Source organism: Aythya marila (genome assembly GCF_965140915.1).
Source record: "Aythya marila genome assembly, chromosome: 5".
NCBI classification, from domain to species: domain Eukaryota; kingdom Metazoa; phylum Chordata; class Aves; order Anseriformes; family Anatidae; genus Aythya; species Aythya marila.
Window position 1 is genome coordinate 16,730,678 of NC_139046.1, and position 19,274 is coordinate 16,749,951.

The window sequence follows — 19,274 nt, forward strand, 5'->3', positions numbered from 1 at the left end:
TTTAACGCATATGTGTACTGTCTGTTTCTCTTGCTCTTTATTTTTAGCAGTTTCCGTGGTACGGGAATCTGAAGCAGTAGCTGCAAGAAAGCCAACTATTGTAGAGCAACCTCCATTGTCTTCTGTGTCAGTGAAGCGGCAAGTTGGCTGTTCAGAGGATTATCTGCTTTCTAAACTGCCCCTGGATGGTCAGGAGGTACCATTTGTGGTCCCCCCATTCAAACTGGCTTATGTACAGCCCAAAAATCTTCCTAGTACCTCACATGCTGGAGGGGTTCAAGGTAAAATATAAAAAGTATTGCTAAAATAGTATGAGTTTCTGTGGGGGAAACCTGAATAAAAAATACTGTACTTCATTAGGTATGTTAACCAGTGTCACTTTCTAGCCAAAGCCTGAGAAACTTTTTTTTTTTGTGAGAGAAATTTCTTACTTTGTGCATTGTAACACAATGGTATCTCCCTCACTATGTATTAACTAAATTTGCTATTCAGTTTATAGAGATTTGGAGGAGGAGTATGTCTTTTTTTTTTAATTTAGTCTGTCATAGGACTCCAAAATAGTTGTTTAGTATCTGCTACTCCTTGAAAGTTGTCAAGTATTTCTACTGAAAACCTATGTTTGCAAAACTTTTCTAGAAGCCTGGTCTTGTGGCTTTTCCCTCTGGACATTCAGAGAGCTTTTGGGAAGGATGTTACCCCAGTGATCTTTGTGATCTTGCATGAATGAAATGGAAAGGGGGGATTGCACACTAGTGCTCATACTCAAAGTATTGGAAGATATTGAAGAAAGCCAAAGGTCTGTGAAAGAAAATATGGAGGCAAGAAAAGACCTAACACATCACCATTATCCAGGTCACTTAAGGAAGGAAGGAGGGTAGTCTTTTGCATTTAATGTACTGATAATGTTTTAGCATACTAACACATCTTCCTTTTCAAATTTCATGAACAGGAAGCATATGCTACTACATGGAGGAAAGTGTGTTTTGTTTTTGTTTTTGTTTTTTTTTGTTTGTTTGTTTGTTTGTTTTTCTTTTTCTTTTTTGTATTTTTTTTTTCTATTTCCTGTTCTTTTTGTTACTCTTTGGGTGCCCGGGGGTCAGGTCTCAGCAGTATATGGGTTGCATATGATGATAGTTTGCTTCACAACAGTCTTATACTTCAACCTCTGTCAGTCCCATGCTCACGCAGCTGAAATGACACGCATGCAATTTAGGCACAGTGGCATTTTAAAAGAATGGGAGCATGGCCCAGTAACACGAGTTAGAGGGCACGTGCTACCGCTAGAGATGATGAGGACTTAAGGTCTTCTCCAGAGATGTGTAGATTTAGATAAGGGAAAATTTTGATACGAGGGCATAACTGAACAGTTGCTTTCTCTAGAGCTGTTTTGCCTCACGGACATGATGAGCTGATAATGTTTTTAGTCTCATGTGACTGGATTTCTTTTCTGAGAGTGGGAACTTCAGTAACTGAAAAAAATCAGCCACATGTTGCATAATAACTAATGCAGTGCTGCCTTTTTCTGTTTGTGTGGTTTTACTCCCATCATTCTCCCTTCTGTGTAGGTCTTTGCTGTTGCTTCATGTCCCTTGCTTCTCTCCTGGTACCAAACTTTCGCGTCTTCCTCACCCACCCCTGCTAATAACACTAGCATAAGGGCCAAGCTAATCAGTATCACAGAGCTGATGGGTATAGATTGGCCATTCTGTGCCCAGTCTCTCAGTGGGTTTTATTCATGATGCCCACCTCACCAGACACAAACAGGCAGCAGCCTAATGGTTGGAGTTGGAAAATATGAGGCCCTCCTTGTCTCTGAGCCTGACCTGCTTTAGGTTTTCCCACAGATGGCCAGCAGAAAGCAATCCTGATGTGTGGAGTTGCTCTCTGCCACCCACCTGGCAGAGCCAGGCTGCTGTCCCAAAGGATTGCTTGTTGTATATGTTCTTCAGTAGCTAGATCTTGTAAAGAGTACTTGGAGAAGGTGTGGGAATGCAGGACATGCTCCTGGTAAATCATCTTTCTTACAGAATCTGGGTTCATATTTTGTCTTGCTTGATCTTACCCCATCCTTAAGATTCTACAGATAAGTTCATAAGGGGACCAGGGCTCTCCAGAGGGAAGGGAGAAGGAAGATGTGTTTAACAACCTTTAGATAAATGTTTTCTTTATTCTTGCTGTTCTACAAAATCTTATCAGTCAATGACTTATAAACCAGTGAGTTGGCTTCATTGGGAATTATGCTACATCATCATTTCTGAAGGACTTAGTGAACAGAGTGGCCCTTTAGGCTATAAAGCCAAAGATCTTCTGGCAGGATGACCTGGCTGTTCATAATTGTCCCTCTTGAGCAAATATTTTAAATTCTTGAATAAATATTTGAAAAGTGGATCTTATGTCAAGTAGGCAGCTTCCACTTCTTTTTAAAAAGTAAGTATTTATATTTGGAAAGTACAGTTTTTAAGCCTCATTAAAGTTGTGTTTAAATTGCAAAGTTTACTTTTAGGAAGATTTACTAAATACAGAGAAGTGTGCTGTCATTCCTTCTTTACAATAAGCAAAGCACCAACATATTCAAAAAAATAAATAAAAATAAAAAATAAAACTACTAGAGTATTTGTTTCTTAGACTGTTGTTAAATATCTGTAGAAGTCCAAGTTCTTCCCTTATTCCACTCCATTTTCTGTGCATGTCTGACTATTTTCCTTTATTGAAATGGGACATGCTCAGTGTTAGCTCTTGGCATTCCTCCTTAAAATAGTTAAGTTCTGGCAGCCCTTCTCAGTATTCACTGTGGCATGTCTCATGCTCTCGCAGAAGTAAGCTAGCAGAAGGGAGTGTGCTCCTGGGCTGGAACATTGAATTTTCCGTCACCTGTTGTGCAGCAAAACTTCACAGCCTCCCTTCTAGCGTTCACCCTCATATGGGTTCTGCTGGAGCCCATTATACTTGAATTCTTGCCATATCATCTCTCATATCCCATCTCACTGTTCAAGTTATTCTATTTTACTTACTCTGCTACCACCTGGAGGAAAGGATTTTATAGCATTAATGTTTGCCCCTTATGGTGTAACACATGCAGAATTGAAGGCACTTGGTAATGGAGTAATGAGCTATTTCACAGGTAGGCTGAAATCCAGAGAGGTGACGTGAAGGAAGCAAATGTCAGAGCTTGGCAGATTCCAGGTCACCCCATCCACTTCTTTACTCGACTGTTATTGCAAGGCTTCTTTTCACTCCAGACAAACAAAATGAAGCACTACAGTGGTGTTCTTTGCTGTTCTGCTGACCAAGGAGTGCATGTCTTGTCTGAAATAATTATAAATAAAGGAAAGAAAAGTAGGGCAGCTGTGCCGTAATGGACTGAGTAAACGGCTGGGATTCAAGCATTCTTAAATCTGTCTTCTTGTGTCTCAGCCAACAATTCAAGTCATTTTGGACCAGTAATTTTACCACTGACACGCTTCCTATGGAAATTGGATGACAAGGAGATTGCAGTTGCAAGTTGCATTATCTTTTATGCAAGACCCTCCTAAAGGACTGTGGGCCCATTAGCCAACTAGAAATACCCTAGGGGATTGTAGCCAAATAAGTCAGAGGTTTTCTCTATGCATGCCCCTACTTTTCTGGTGAATTTCCATCTTGGTCTTTGTCTTTAGAGCTTTCTGTATTTTAACTGGTTAGGTATCTATCATGGAACACTTCAAGACAGGGTATGCATAGATTATGGCCAATTTCATTCCAATATTTCCTAGCATGCTGTTGAAATCTGACATAATATGTGTCTGTTTTCTTTTCTTTTTTGTATGTTTTTTTTTTTTCCCTTTCATTGAAGCAGATAATAATGAAATATTTTGTCCTTTGCCCTGAAGGCACTCAGCCTGCCTTATGAAAACAAGCAGCATGTGTTATGTCTGGAACTCTTGTATCTGATGTTTACTTGTGCTCCACAGAATCTGCCAGAGCTTCATTTGGTGATCGGAAAGCAGAACTGCGCAGCATGTACCAATGGCCCCAGTATGATGTGTACAACCCATTCTATTTGGAGCAGCATGTTTCACCAGATCTGATTAGGCGTTTCCAAGCAAAATCAGATAATAGGAAATTATATGGATCAGGTGAGAAGAACTGCACTCTTACTTTTCTGTCTTCCTCCAGTTCACACTGTGCATAGGTAAGAGAAAAAGTCATTAGACTACAGAATACATGTTTGACTGTAGCAGTTCTCAAACTAGTCTGTATACTATAGACAGTTCCTGGTTAGTGAGTTGATCTGTGGAGCGGACTTTACTTGATTTCCAGCTGTGCTGTTACCTTCTGTCATTTGGGGGCTTAATAAGGCTTGTATGCGTCACACAACAGTAGGCATATTGGCAAAGTGAACTAGTGTAGCTGCATTTAATCCAAAACACGATGTAGTACCAAGAGTCTAGCTACCAGTAAAAGGAGTAGAGTATTTGAGGGAGAAGGAACAAGGAAATCAAGTAGTATGTTGAGTGGAAGAGTACCTGAGGAATATATATATGGAGAGGGAGACAAGTGCTAAATAAACATTCAGGAGCAGATTATGAGAATAGGAACAAAATGGGAAGTGATGCTGTATGCCAGCTTTTATGTACTTTGCTTTTGAAGGTGTAGAAATGTCACCAGTTCTTACTGTGTAAGTATGTTTAATAACAGGGGAGGGCTGTGAGATACGATCAGTAAAAGTTTAGATACAAAGTGTTTGGCTACCTAGGTAAAACTTCTGTACCATTCATTGGTTTATGTATCTTGTATAATGCATGCTGTTTACAGTAAAGTAGATGACTAAGTGTTGCATGCTGTAAGTGATTGCTAAGGTAAATCCATTCAGAAAACTCACGCTCGAAGAAATGTACACACATCTCCATCAGATAGGAAGCTGGCAACAGCATGCATTTTTAAAGACGTGTTTTTTAGAAAGGTACAGCATGCTTCTTTTACAGCTGGGAAAAATGTCTCAGTCAGTGTCCTGTTTTAAAATTAATTTTGAATCACCATAGAAACTAAATGAAAAGACTAGTCCATATATATATTATTTTAAGAGGAGAACAAAACACATGTATAATTTAAGCACACATATGGTTTTGCTAGGCTTTGCAAGCACCTGTGGGAGCCAAATGGTTTCATAAAATTGTCTTGAACATCTTCCCTTCAGTTCATCATCTCTTTCTCCGTTTTTCTTCAAGCCAAGTAAACACTTCGCTAGTTCTTGTCTTGGTAAGCTCAAACACAAGAAAGGTCACTAAAGTATGTCTAGAGTACAGTTATAATATGCCTTCTTCCTCCAGAGTTTTTTAACAGCTGTTTCAAAAACTAGATTATTTTCTTCGTGTGTATCTGTAGACTCTAGACAAAACGTATCTTGTTGCACTAAATGTTGTGATACTTTTCATTTGAATTCACTTAAAACTACAGAATGTGTTTATTTGGAAAGTATGAAGTGAAGTCTCTGAATTTTCATGTGATGTCCCCCATCTTCATCTTAACAAATAACTGAAAAATATGAAAAATTAATATTCTTCCAAAGTTGTAATAATTTTTGTAAGCAAAAATGATTATTTTTTTCTGCTGCTTTATATTTTACAGACAGCTTTCTCAGTGTAAAAGCTATTATTTTTTTTCCATTAAAACTTACGTTTTTGAAAAAGGCAACATCTCTCCTTCTTGTCCCTGTGTTCTCCCTAAGGTTCTTCAAAAACTTTAACCAGCTTTACCAGGAACACACAGAAAATTATGCTGTTTTTAAAGCATTTCAGTGATTTATAACCTTGTCATGGTTTAACCTGACAAGCAGCTAAGTACCACATAACTGTTTGCTCACGTGGAATGGGGGAGAGAATTGTAAAAGGTAAAAGAGGGAGAGCTTGTAGGTTGAGATAAGGACAGTTTAATAATAAATAAATAAATAGGAAAAAAAAAATTTTAAAAGTAATGCACAATGCAATAATGCAATTGCTCACCACCAGCCAACCAATGCCCAGCCAGTCCCTGAGAAACAGTGGTCCCCTCCCAGACAACTCAGAATCATAGAATGGCTCGGGTTGGAAGGGACTTTAAAGATCACCAAGTTCCAGCCCCCCTGCCATGGGCAGGGACACCACCCACTAGATCAGGTTGCTCAGGGCCTCATCCAACCTGGCCTTGAAAAGTTGTTCTCCATCTTTTTCATAAGCCCCCTTTAAGAACTGAAAAGCTTCAGTAAGGCCACCCCCAAACCTTCTCTTCTTCAGGCTAAACAGCCCCAGCTCTCTCAGCTTTTCTTCATAAGAGAGGTTCTCTAGCCCTCTGATCGACTTTGTGGCTGTCCTCATTTGTGACCCTCAGCCTCCTCACTGACAGGGCAGTGTGAGATGCAGAAAAGTCAAGCAACACTTGCACAAACAATAACTAAACCATCATTGTTTTATCAGCATCATTTTCATCTTAAATCCAAAACACAGCACAGTACCAGGTACAATGAGGAGAATTAGCACTATCCCAGCCAAAATGAGGACAAATATGTAGCCTTCAGTGAAGGAATAAAGAACTCTGTATCTGTTTTTCAGTAGTTTGTGAAATTCACAAGTTTTAAATATGGAATTAATTTCCATAGCCATTATCAATTTCAAAGCAAGTATGGGGTTGGTCTTTCCTATCTGATCCCTTTTTAGCAAACAAGGTTTTTAGATCTGCTTGATATTATAATGCTATTTCTACACCAGGCTCTGTGAACAACTCAGTAAGCCCTGTTGTGTAATATGCAAGGGAAAATTTGGAACGCACACCAGACATACCAACCTTCATTATATTTCCCCACAGTAACACTGCTGCTTTCCTTTCCCTCCCATGGCTGTAAAAACTTTTTATACCTTTTGTTCTCTTTTTCTTCCTTCAGAAAAAAATTATTCTGTATTACATCTCACAATAAGCATAATTGGTTATTTCTTCTGATGGCAATAAAAATAAAATAAATTTTCAGTAACCAGTGAGGTGATGTAATTCTATTAAAGTATGATCAATGAGTTGTAATGGAGGTCTTCTCAAATACCAAACCACAACAAAAAACAAAGCATCACATTGTATGGTCCTTTAAGTTAAACTATACTGCTTTCATTCATTTCAGTGTTGGGAAACCTCTGTAAAAAACTCTCAAACACTAATAGAGTCAGCAAAGATTCCTTAAACACTGGTGTTATTTTAGCTCTCATTTTCTACTGTTGCTGCATAACATGCATAGGCGATGTGCTTTAGCTCCATATTGCTTTGTGGTCAAAATAAAATTGATAAGATATACTTAACTACATCCAACTATGGGGGAAACTGCCATGTTTTTGTCACTGGGATCTTTACTGTAGAAAAAAAAAAAAAAAGGATACTAGGCTAAACCAGAGTTCTGGATGAGTTAATTATAGACGAGGCTTTCTGTTTTGCTAAAGCATCTACTGAAAGCACTGTTTCTGTTGTGGAAGCAATTTTGAGGCAGGCTCTCCACTCTACCAGTGCTACCGATGTGACTGAGCAGGATTGACCAGTTTCAAAAACGGAGTTCATTAAGTTGTTGTAATGGCTTCTTCTCAGCATTTCGTCATTTAAGGAGAGTGTTTTGGGAATGGGAGGTGGGGACATCCTTCCCTTGATGTTATCTAGCTAGGTTTTAATTCTACCATGGGTCTACTTAAATTTTAAAAAATATTATTTTTTCTAGCAATGACATGATATGTACTGTTGTTTTTGTCTCTTTAGTTAACGATTTAAGAACTAGTGCTTTGCCTGGGTCGCTTGATTTAAGTCATTCAATGTTTGATCTCAGAAGCCCACCTCATCGATTCATGAAGGTGAGTACTTCTTGTACCTTACATGTAACTTCAGTTCTACCAAAACCTCAGCACATTTGGTGTATCTGTTTTTGTTGCATGGTGTTTTCAGGGGAAACACTGAAGGGCACTGTTCTGTGCACTGGAAGGGCTAAAGGGAAAGTTCAATACCTTGACTGACGTTGTGTTTATTTTCTTGATGTCTCCTCTAGCTACTGCTATTGTAGTCCTACAAAGCTGCTGAGAAACTTGAGTAGGCTTTTAGTCAGGACAGGAGAAGAGTCTATGGTTCCTCATTTTGTTATTTCTCCCATCACTTGAAAGGTGGAACACTAAAAGTTTCTATTTATGCAAAAAAACAGTGTTCCGTATTCATTTTTTTGTCCCAAATAATCATCTGTTAGATGACACAACGCTGTATATCCGTAAGCAAAAAAATTTGAGTTGGCCTAACGTGTCCTGTATCAGCTCTTTACGTCAAGGCAGTAATATCATGGTAGATCAAGCGATTAGTAGGAGAACAAAGATTTGAAATTGCTTGTTACTTTGTTTTCATCGTGTCTTATCTGGTAGCAGAATCTCTGTGGCTTTCTCCATCTATTGCTCTTAATGAAGTGGTGGTTTTTTGTTGTTTTTCTTCTTTTCTCCTCACCAGAGATATGATTCACTCTCCAGCGTACCTAGCAGTACCTCCTCCAGGAAGGAATCACAAGGCAGTAACAGGAGTCTGGGTACAGTTTGTTTGTTTAACTTGTAATCAAATACTTGCAATGTTAAGCTGTCTTAATGTTGTTTGTTTGTTTGTATTGAGATGATTAACAAGCCACTTTGGAAATTACTTCACAATTTGAAATTAAGAGTTTACAACTTGCATGTTCCTGTTATCAGGAGGTTGAGCAAATTGGGCCTTCAAGGAGTGCAAGTCTTCGTGCTTTTGAGAAATTGATCCCTGGATTTACTGTCTCAGTGAAATAAGAATTTACAGGTTTTCTGTTAGGATAGGACGTGGCACCTTGGTCACAGCTCTAATCCTTTTTCACGTATCAATATTTTTCTGTAGAAAGTATTTGGAGCACAGTACTCGTATTACATTGAGAATTATTCAAGAATATTGCATGAAAAAAATAGTACCCTTAGTAATAAAGGGATGGTGAAGAACTGGAGATGATGCAAAACATATCCTCAAAAACAACTAAAGTGCCCACAAAAGTCTCCTTTATGAAAGTCAGAATTTCACACTGTGTCCTCAGTAAATAGAGAAACACTGGGTATTAAGTGGCTCTTAGAAAAAAGTGTAACAGTAAAATGTTTATTAGCCTGGTTGAGAAAGATAAATAGCAGGCCAATCTATAAACTTAACAGTGAAAGTGATTAAGGAAAGTGATAGATTCTAAATGTGTTTTGGGTGTGTCAGGAATGTGCTCTTTTACTTTCTGAAAGGTGTTTGCATATAGCATAAGTTATTAACAGGTATTAAGATATGTCAAACTTAAGTTAAGAAAAGTTTTCAAAGATAGACAGTCCACCTAGTAATGAATTCACCTATTCTTGGAATAATTTTTTAAGATACCGTATTGCTTCTAAAAAACACTAATTGGCTTTTTTTTTTTTCCACAGATACTATTACATTATCAGGTGACGAGCGGGAGTTTGGAAGACTGAATGTAAAGTTGTGTTATGTTTCTTCTGCGGAACAGATCTGGATCACAGTTTTACATGTAAGTAATTATAAATAAGCAAACATAAATAACCTGATCATTGTTTACTCAAATGACTATTTCACTATATTTAGTGTTAAGGTAACAGAGAGTCTGTTTAGCAAGAGTAATGAGAATTAAAGAATACTTTGAGGAGAAAAAGGCAAAAGAAATTTACCCCTAAGGATTAATATAAGCACAGTTCAGTCAAATGGTCTTATTTTGAAGTGAGAAACTGGCAGGGGTAGGGAATCTGAGAATGTTATGTGCTGGTCCTGGTATAGAAATTTTCCTGTGGAAATATGGAGGCAGCAAATTGGAGCAAAATTTGGAGGCACCATTTGTCTGACTAAATGTAGTAGTTTCCTCAGGGTAGAACTGTAATAGCACTTCAAGGTTGTGTAGTTCTTGCAGTTTTTTTGTTAACTAATGTGATGTTGTTATGCTGACTCGTTTATACACTTCCAAGAACTGATTAATTTTTAGGTAATGGAACTTTGAGTACTCAGAAACCTTGTGACTATACCAAATGATACATTTGCAAGATTACATAAGGGATTTCACAATTTATATGCTGTCAGTTTCCCACATAATGATTCAGCAGATTTTAGTGATTTCACTTTTTACTCTCTGCTGTGAAAGTAAATTATTAAATGTTCTGAAGTGACATAATCATTACACCGGCTCTAATTTGCATTCAGTATTAAAGGAATTACAGCAGTGTAGAAGACCTTGTGTTTTTAAGTTGTCTGTTAGCTGGAGGCTTACATTTTCTCTGCTGACTCTGTTTCCAATGTTGTAGTGCAAAGACCTGACCTGGCCTTCTAGTTGTGGAGAAAACCCTCTTATCTATGTCAAAGGAATTCTCACACTGCCTAAACCAGTGCAGTTCAAATCTTCTGCCAAGGAGGGATGCAATGTAAGTAGAAGCAAGAAAAACACCAAGAAATCCTCATCCCCATATCTTTTCTCCAAATTCCTTTAAATAGCTTGTTCCACTTCCCCTCCTCTTATCCTCCCTTGCATACATCCTTTCCTAAGTCTGCAGGACAGGTATGAGATACTCATAGGGGACTGAACCATGCTGGTCTTCACAGCAGGTGGGGGATTGGAGGAAACCTGGACACACCTTTAGATGCATATTCATCCTGGGGAAGGTAGATGATGATGTGCTGCTTCCAGCGCCTCGCTAGGGCAGGACACAAAGTTCATGTTTTGTCTCTACAGAAAGAAGTAAAAATGGGTCGTGTGGCACAGGAGTCTTGATGGTACCAGTATAGGAAGACGAATGGGCTTGGGGTGAGTGGGAGGGAGGTGAAGCAAGGTAAACATCCCGTAACGTGAATCAAATGTGGAAGAATATAAAATGAGCAGAAAGACTGAAGCAAAAGGTCTTAGGAGAATTTTCTATCATAATGTGTGTAAAGCTCCAGAAGAGAGAGCCTCAGCTCATTCTGGTAGTGCACCAGAATCCAGAGCATTGTCTGCCAGGCTGTGACAAAGAGGTGACAAGTCTGCATGAACTTAGCCTCTGTAAAATCACACCTTTCCATGACAACCTGAAATGGTATCCAGGAGCAGTTGCTTTAAGACCAGGAAGCCTCTATTTCTAGGTTTTGTGTTCAGTGTGACTCTCTTAGAAAAACGATGTTACCCCTGTGTCTTTCTTTTTAGGACATTGAATTTATGGAAACTTTTGTATTTGCTATTAAACTACAAAGCCTGCAGGCTGTCAGATTGGTATTTAAAATCCAGACACAGGCTCCAAGGAGAAGAACAATTGGAGAGTGCTCCTTGGCATTGCGGGAGCTCAGCTCAGAGGAGTCAAGTCATTGGCTGGATATATCTCCTCCTTCCAAATCATCTGTAAGTGCTAATACCACAAAAGTGTATTGTCATATCACGTAGAAAGAGATGTTGGAAACAGAAGTAGAATAATTCAGTAATAATTCATTGTTAAGAGCAAATGCAGTTGTTTTTTTTTCTGCTTTCTTGGATGGGGGGCATTTGATGGAAAAAAAATGCAGACTTTTGAACTAGGCGCATCACTATTATGGTCATAAACTGCAGCTGTTTCTGGGAAAAGAACTAGAACTAGCTCTCCCACAACATGGCCCACAGCTGGAGGGAGGGACATTCTGGGAAGACTTTCAGCAAAGGGCACCGAGTAATTGCCTTTTCCTACCAAAAATGCATCAGAAGATCCGTAGGACTAGCAGCAAGAGCTCACAGCAAATGGAATTTGATTTTGTTACGGAAGAAAAGTGCTAAGATCTTCAGTGGCTTGAAACTGCATATATATATATGTGTGTGTATATATATTAATGTTCAGATTACATGCTGTGAAGTAATAATTCAAGCAGTTCATTTCCATTACAGTAATAAAAAACAGGTGGTTGTCAAATGTCATTTTCACAGTGGGATTTGCTTTCCCCCTACTCCCACTTTGTTTGTTTCTTTTACAGATTGTGTCTAGACATTTGTATTTTTAGCAAATTAAACTTGAATTAGCAATTCAAAAGCAAATTTTATCTAAATGTGTAAGTAATATGAGTGACACTCTTGATTTCTAACATAAGCTATACTTGACATTTGTAGTTCTAAAAAGTTTTGATTCAAAAGCAGTAACTTGCTACAGATTAAGTGAAAGAGGAAGCTGTGTGAGAAGCCACTTCATCCTGTCTCATTGTGTCTGTGTCTGTGTTGACTTTCCTCACCATTATATCCAAGAGCTCTCCAGACACTGCATCCATGTGCTTCCTCTCATGTTTACACAGAAATTTTGTGGCTGAGCTGCAATGAGAATTTGAGTCTCATAAGTGAACTGGAGCCTGATTTCTCTTCTTTGTCTGAGATGTTGCGCACTTGCTTGGTGCATTTTTCCATCTCTGAAGTCCATTAGAACTTGAAGGGAACCAGGACTAGCATAGGCCTGTTAAGTGGAGGCTTTCAGAAAAGCTGGGTCTCCCTCCACTGGCCCACTCCTGCTGTACTTACTGTGTCCAGAGTACATTAGCCTCTGGCAGAAAAGTAATGAGGACCTTGAGGCAACTTTGCCACTAGCAAAAATTCTTTATTAAAAAAAAAAATCAGACTGGAGCTTTCAGTACACTCAGAATGTGTCTGTGTTTGTGTGTCTAAGCATGGAAACATATGTACTTTTACAACACAGGAAAATCCACAGCATGCTGTCATCCTAAGCATTCCTGACATTAAATGACAGGGCCCTGTATCTACGTAAAGTGTTGCTTGTATGTCCATATTACAGAATTCAAAAGGGTGGAAGGGGAAGTCCAAAGGTCTTCTGCCGGTGGAACATGCCTGTTCTCTCTCTTTCACATCCACGTTTAGTAGAGCTACTACTGTGTGTCTGTTTTTTCCTCTGTGTCCACTCTTACCATTGAGGAATCTCCCAGGTGAAATTTTAGGTTTATTTGTCCAGTACTTCTGGCTGCAGCCCATTAGGGTCATACATGCACTATATATAAGCAGTGCATCAAAGGAGCACGTGTACTGCAGCTCTGACAAGTGCAAGATGCATTTACTTACTGTGCATCTGCAGGTTGTATATACAACACATACTTATATTTCTGTCCAGGAAATCCCAGCTAGAAATGTGGGAGCCCAACGTATAACAGAATTCCTGCATTTCCTGAGTTTATAAGCAACTTAATCCAGATGTTATGGCAACATTCTTCTGCTTGTAGGTGTGCCGCGCAGAACTTCAAGTAGGAACTTGTTTTCAAGCAATAAACAGGAGGATTCAGTTACAGATTCTTGAAGCACAAAACCTTCCAATTTCATCTACACCGCTGTCTTTATGTAAGTTACATCAATTGTCTCATGCCTCCTGTCTAAAACCATTTGTAACAGGTAAAATGCTGCTCGAATGGGTTGGCAATCCATAACATTCCTTACAAACCTCAAACTAACATATTGTGCAGTGGATTTCCATTGCCAAGGCTTGTTTCCACAGATGTCTTACTTGATTACATTTTGTTTGGTTTGAAGCTACGCATTTATGTATTTTGGAAGGTTTTTATCCCAGTATTAATCCTAACATACAAGAGCATTAGCTTGCACTTGCTGTTTGGATATGTGTTAATCAGTTCAATACTAGTGAACACGCTCTATTTGTGTGACCAGTCAGGAAAGCTATTGTACAATTCTTTTGGCCAGACTTTTGGGAAACTGTTGCACTTTGAACAATACATGTGGATCTTGTCAGTTCCTCTTTGGGTATGTTTGTGAGTAACCCTTTGTGTGTTATGTCCTTTTTCTCCTCCCTCTTTTTTACTTTGTGATAGATTTTTTTGTTAAAGTTGGAATGTTTAGTACAGAAGGATTGATGTATAAGAAGAAGACACGTCTTCTGAAATCTACCAACGGCCAAGTGAAGTGGGGAGAAATGATGTTTTTTCCAGTTAGCCAAGCTGAACAAGGAATTAGTTTTCTCATCAAACTCTACAGCAGAAGCTCAGTGAGAAGAAAACACTTCCTAGGACAGGTTGGTTTCTGCTATCTAACATGAAATGCTTTGCTTAAAATCCAGTTCCATGAGATTTTTTGGTATGAATTTTAAAATACTTTAAATAAGGTGGCATATAGGAAAATAGTGAATTCTAATAAAATCTTCTGGCTTTAATCCAAGAAGGAATAGTACTGGCTCTTAAACATGCACGAACATCAGAATGCATGTTGACATGTGATCTTCCTTTTAAAAAGAACTCTTTTATGTCATTTTTGTGTGGAGTGTTGTTATGTAAATGATTGCTTCTTACAGACAGATGTATGATGTCCTCCTTGCCTCTAGGCTTTCTAAAGAAAACAAACATAGCATTCACACCATCTCCACAATCTACAATGTCCTCTGTAGAAAGAAGGTGTGTTGGCTTAGAATACTAGTACACTCACAAACAAGTGTGTAGAAGGGAAATGTCAACAGCTACAATAGCAGACTGCCCTTCTGGGTACAACAGTGCTGAAGTCAGCATAATGTTCTGAATGTGTATGATCAAGTGATAATGCAAACAAACAAAATAATTAGATGAATGCTTCCTCCTCCCCCTCCCCTCCCCCCCCCCCCTTTTTTCCAGCTGGAACTTCTGTAGTATCTCTTTGAAAGCATTTATGTGAACGTATGTATTTAACCACCATAAAAATTGGAAGTCTGGTCTCTTTTCATTCTCCCTGCCCTCTTTCCCTCATTGTTCTAACTTACCATTATTCTGTCCCTTCTTTCTCTCCTTCTTTTTTTTCCTCAGTATAATGAGACACATTTGTTCTTAATGCACAGTGCTTTCCCTGACCCAGGCAGATGTACTAGTAGAATTTTAATATATACATAAATGAATAATGTGGAATTGATTTTGAGACTCCAACTGTAAAGTCCCTTACCAGCTGAAGGACTGCACTATCCTTAGATGCAGAAAATGGTAGCTTCTCAGCCTGGCAGTGGATCTTGTGCATGCTGCGCATGTTCACTTGCAGAAGATGCTGGTCTGGTATAGAAATGATGTGCCAGTAAGAGTTACGTGACCTTCCTCTATTCTATCAAGTATCATGTCAGACGTGTTCCGTCCTTCCGTGATTCTGTTGGTAGAATTGGATTTGGAACAGAAAAAGAAAAAAGTATGCTAGCTAGCTGTGATACTTCAGGGCAAAACTAACCGGGTATGATTTTGCAGTCACTAAGCAATATGTGAGGTCATCTCAATCTGATGAGTTTCATTTAATCATGGGTCTTATTTTTACAGGGAGGAAATGAGCTACTTCTGCTCTTCAGAGATTATTTGGAAAAGGTTGTTTCAGCTCATGCAGGCAGACATTGCCACATAACACATGAAGACATAAAATATGGCTCAGGGAAAAATGTACTTTAAGCAATTGGCTGGGTAGCTGGAAAAAGATGAATATAGCTGGATCTATTAACGTGGTTCTTCAGAGAATGATGTTTAATTGGATGCTGTTCTAAAACAGACAACACTTCGATTAGGCTGCATTTACGGGCATGTCTTTAATCATGAGCAAGATGTATGCTGAATCTCTGTGGATGAAACATCAGCTGTCTGTGGTATTCTGGAAGGCATTATTCTCACTTCTTGAGGAATCATGCCTCAGCAGTGTGGGCTAAATGTACTTCATGGTGCAGGTTTCTGAGAAGTATTAAAAAGGACTCATTCTTGGAAGAGTGGAGGAAATAGAGTCCCGTAAATAACGATACCTACTTACATAAGCAGAATTCTTTTGGCAATGGGAGCTGGTGATATTGTTTAGGGGAAAAACTTCCTACTTGTACTTCATTTCCTTGTTTAAGGGCCACTATCCATTAATTGAATACCGAGAAGAAACAGACTCTTACTGCGTGACTATGTGTGATACAGGCAAGTTAGTAACCTCTGTGGAATGCAGGTTTGGCCCCGTCTGTTGGAGTGTGCAATTTTAAATGCTCATGAAAATGCTGGACAGCTAACTCTGGGCGCCAGGTGGCTTGCTGCCAACTGGAATTTGAGTGCATGGTCTAGAGGGACATCACTGCCCTGATGGGTCCTTGACCCCAGCACATCAATTTGAATGGAGCAAGGAATGCTTGACTTAAAATATGTTATTAAGTAGGGAAACATCAGTGTGTAGTGAGTTCTCTAATTCATATTTGTTTAGAGACTAAATCTAAACACAGACTGCCTGTGTTCCCAGCCGAAAGCCAAATTATGTTAGTCTTAACAGAACTGTATTTGTTGCTAATACTTTGGTCACAGTTTACATGTTGCATCTCATTCTACACTTTCATGGTATTTATTTGGATCTAACAAAGTCTGGGCCACTGTTACAGCAGGTAAACTCAATTTGATTTCTCTTTTTATTTCTTGCTGCAGATCTGGATAAGTTCTGATAGCACTAACAGTGAAGCAGTAGAGCAGTGGGAAGATACCATCGCTAACCCTGAAAAGGTTGTTGTTAAATGGTACAGCCTTGGTTCATCTTGAAGACTGGAGATGAAACTCAGGACTGATTTTTCTACAAAGCTATGCTTTTTAAAATAATATAAATTTAAAGAAAAATATTGCCTATACAAGTTGTTCAGAAGGACTCTGCTGAATCACACCTCCACGTTAACTGGAAAAATTAAGTTTCACAAAGAGAAACACTGCCTAAATATTATTAAGAGGAAGACTTAGAAAATGGGAAGAGCACTCACTTAATATTAAAAAATCCACCAGGAAAAATAAATATTTGCTCCTTTTAGGCTCTGCAAGAATATAGAAACCCAGTCTTGAAGAGAAACAGCTTGAATCAGCATCATCTCCACTAGTTACAGACTTCATCCTCATCTGTAATCTTGTCTTTGGTAAAGACAAGATTTTGTCCATGGGAATCACACCAATCAGTGGCTTGATCCTAGGTACCTCTAACCCTCTGTGGCTGCACCTGTCTTGACACCATTTGACCAGAGTAATGTGTGCCTCAGCAAGTGGGAAAGCTGTGGCTGTAGCAGGAGGCATAAAGGGAGCAATGCAATAATGCAGCACTCAACGGCTTTTCTAATCTTTGCCCCTGGTGAAGGGTTGCACAGTGTGCCAGTATCTTGGGTTTTCCCCCATCCTTGTCACTAGTTTAAACAGAGGGACTGAAAAACAAGTTTCTCTGACTAACTGTGATCTTTTCAAGTGGGGCCCTTCAGATTTGCTTTGTTTGGTGACTGCTAGTTGGAATGAGTGGAATAATGCAAAGAGGTATCAACTCTGCCTAGGATCAGAGACAGGTTGTTTAAATAAATTATTTTTATTATATGTAATTCTAATAAGTAAATGATTCCTATCTAATCAACAATCTTCTACCATTTGCTTAGTTTACTAAAAGCCAGAGTAACATACTAAGGAGTAAGCAAATATTTACTGATAAGTGCTTTTTTAATGCTAATTAAAAAGCAGAACAGTAAAGGAATTGGATTTTGTTTAAAAGATGGGCTACTACTGCATAAATATTTATTACATGTACAGGATGCTGAAAATATTATGTGTGGAAGTATATATTTGTTACTTGTTTTCAGCAGGAAGAAATTACCATATTTTTATTAAGTGATATTTTTCCTATAAAATCCTAAGATTATTTTTCTACTAGTCCCCGTATTTTCAGTGGTCTATTCATAGTTATTTTTAAGGGGGAAAAATGCCATGTATATAGTAGATAATATATACTTCTAAAAGCAAAGACCTCTTTGCACTGCATTAACTACTGGATTTAACAAAAATGTATTCCATTAAATCCGTTGCTTACACATTTAGTGTTGGCTGTCTGAGCTGCTCAAGTATGTGTTTGTATAGACACTGAATAACAGTATCTTTTTTATAACTTGGAACCCATTCAAACATCTGACACAAGCACTGGAGTGGTGGTGAGAGCACTCACTGCTTGAAGGCAAAGGAACAGTGGGGGGCAGAGAAAACACTGTAACAGGAAAGCATGTTGTTTTTAAGCAGAGAGCTCAAAGCTTCTTTATTTTAGCCTTTTTGACTTCAAATAAAGGCAAAAGGGGAAAAAAAAAAAAAAAAGAAAATCTTAGTTTTTTCATCAGTTGTTAAATGAAGCTTTTTAAACTTAAACCGTCTAGACTTTTGTTGGTGAAATTTAGTGTTGTCAAAATTAGAAAACAAAAGGACTTCTCTAGGCTCTTACAAGCTCAGCTTTTTGACCAGCTTTTATAAATGAACTGAAACAGTTTTTGCACGTTACTTGGAGAACAGGCATTGGTTCTTGCTCTTACAGATGCTCCTTGCAGAGCTCCCACTAAGCCCACTGGGTCAGGACTTGCAATGCCAGCTTCCATCCAGCTATGCTACTTGGGATGAGCCTGGCCTGCTGGGTAAAATTAAAAAGGGAATTGGACTAAGCTGATGTTCTTGGAGTGTCTTCACTTGAATACATGGATCCTTTTTATTCATCGTGGCTGCACTGCGGTAAACAAAAGTGCAAACTGTTTCCTTATGCAGAATGCTGTTCTGTTTGAAAGAGAGGACAGGGAATATTCCAGTGTTTTGGAGGATACAGTCACCACAAAAGTGGCTCTACAGTGATTGCCAGCTCAGTGGATATTGTGTAAAATGGACTTTGTTGGCTATTTTTAGGACACTTAGCCTTATAAAGGCCTAACTAGTAATGTCTCGTTTTTCCTATGTTAATATTTAATCTGTGTGTTTATAATAAAAGTTAAGAATGCAAAATAATCCATCTCTTTTTTTCAATTGCATTTACCATCATCGCAAACTGAAGTTCTACTTTTTTGTCTGAGAAAATGCTGACAAATGGAACTGTTTTTCATGTAGCGTTGCATATGGGGGCACTGCTGGCTGACACGTTGTGGATGTGTATGAGGCTTCTTCTGTAAGATGCACCCAGGTACTAGAGCACTCTGAAGAACATACTCTGAGGCTCTGCTTCATCACGTGCTCATTCCCAGCTGTTCAGGCTTTCTGTGTTACTGTGTGTATTCATTTAAGAATGCAATGAATTCCTAATAGTTAGGGGGAAAAAAGTTTGCTCCGCTGTTCACCAGCTCTGAAGTTACTCAACTAGTCTGAAATTCTAGCCTCTTCTTCAGAAAAAAAAAAAAAAAAAGTTACATCTTTCTTCTTAAGTTGCATTTACATTGTTTGTTGCATGGATGTGTTCCCCAATGTGCCCAGATCACTACAGTGTTCTTGAGGAAATTGATTTAGAAAGCAATCATTTATCTGTCCCGCCATGCACAATTTGGCTCTGCTCA

The 19,274-nt window shown here is 38.7% G+C and overlaps 1 protein-coding gene across 7 annotated transcripts in view; it reads left to right on the forward strand.

The window, feature by feature from the left end:
• TC2N (tandem C2 domains, nuclear) overlaps nt 1–18,729 on the forward strand; it is a 34,050-nt gene extending 15,321 nt beyond the window's left edge. For 6 of the 7 annotated variants that reach the window (XM_082760878.1, XM_082760875.1, XM_082760879.1 and 3 more), the window contains 10 exons: nt 48–281; nt 3,951–4,115; nt 7,744–7,835; nt 8,470–8,545; nt 9,432–9,532; nt 10,314–10,430; nt 11,186–11,377; nt 13,219–13,333; nt 13,819–14,018; nt 16,387–18,729. In XM_082760878.1, coding sequence (XP_082617004.1) covers nt 48–281; nt 3,951–4,115; nt 7,744–7,835; nt 8,470–8,545; nt 9,432–9,532; nt 10,314–10,430; nt 11,186–11,377; nt 13,219–13,333; nt 13,819–14,018; nt 16,387–16,497 — 1,403 coding nt within the window. In that variant the 3' untranslated portion in view covers nt 16,498–18,729. The remainder of the gene's footprint in view (nt 1–47; nt 282–3,950; nt 4,116–7,743; nt 7,836–8,469; nt 8,546–9,431; nt 9,533–10,313; nt 10,431–11,185; nt 11,378–13,218; nt 13,334–13,818; nt 14,019–16,386) is intronic. The other variant, XM_082760881.1, reaches the window with a different exon arrangement.
• Nucleotides 18,730–19,274: the final 545 nt, after the last annotated feature.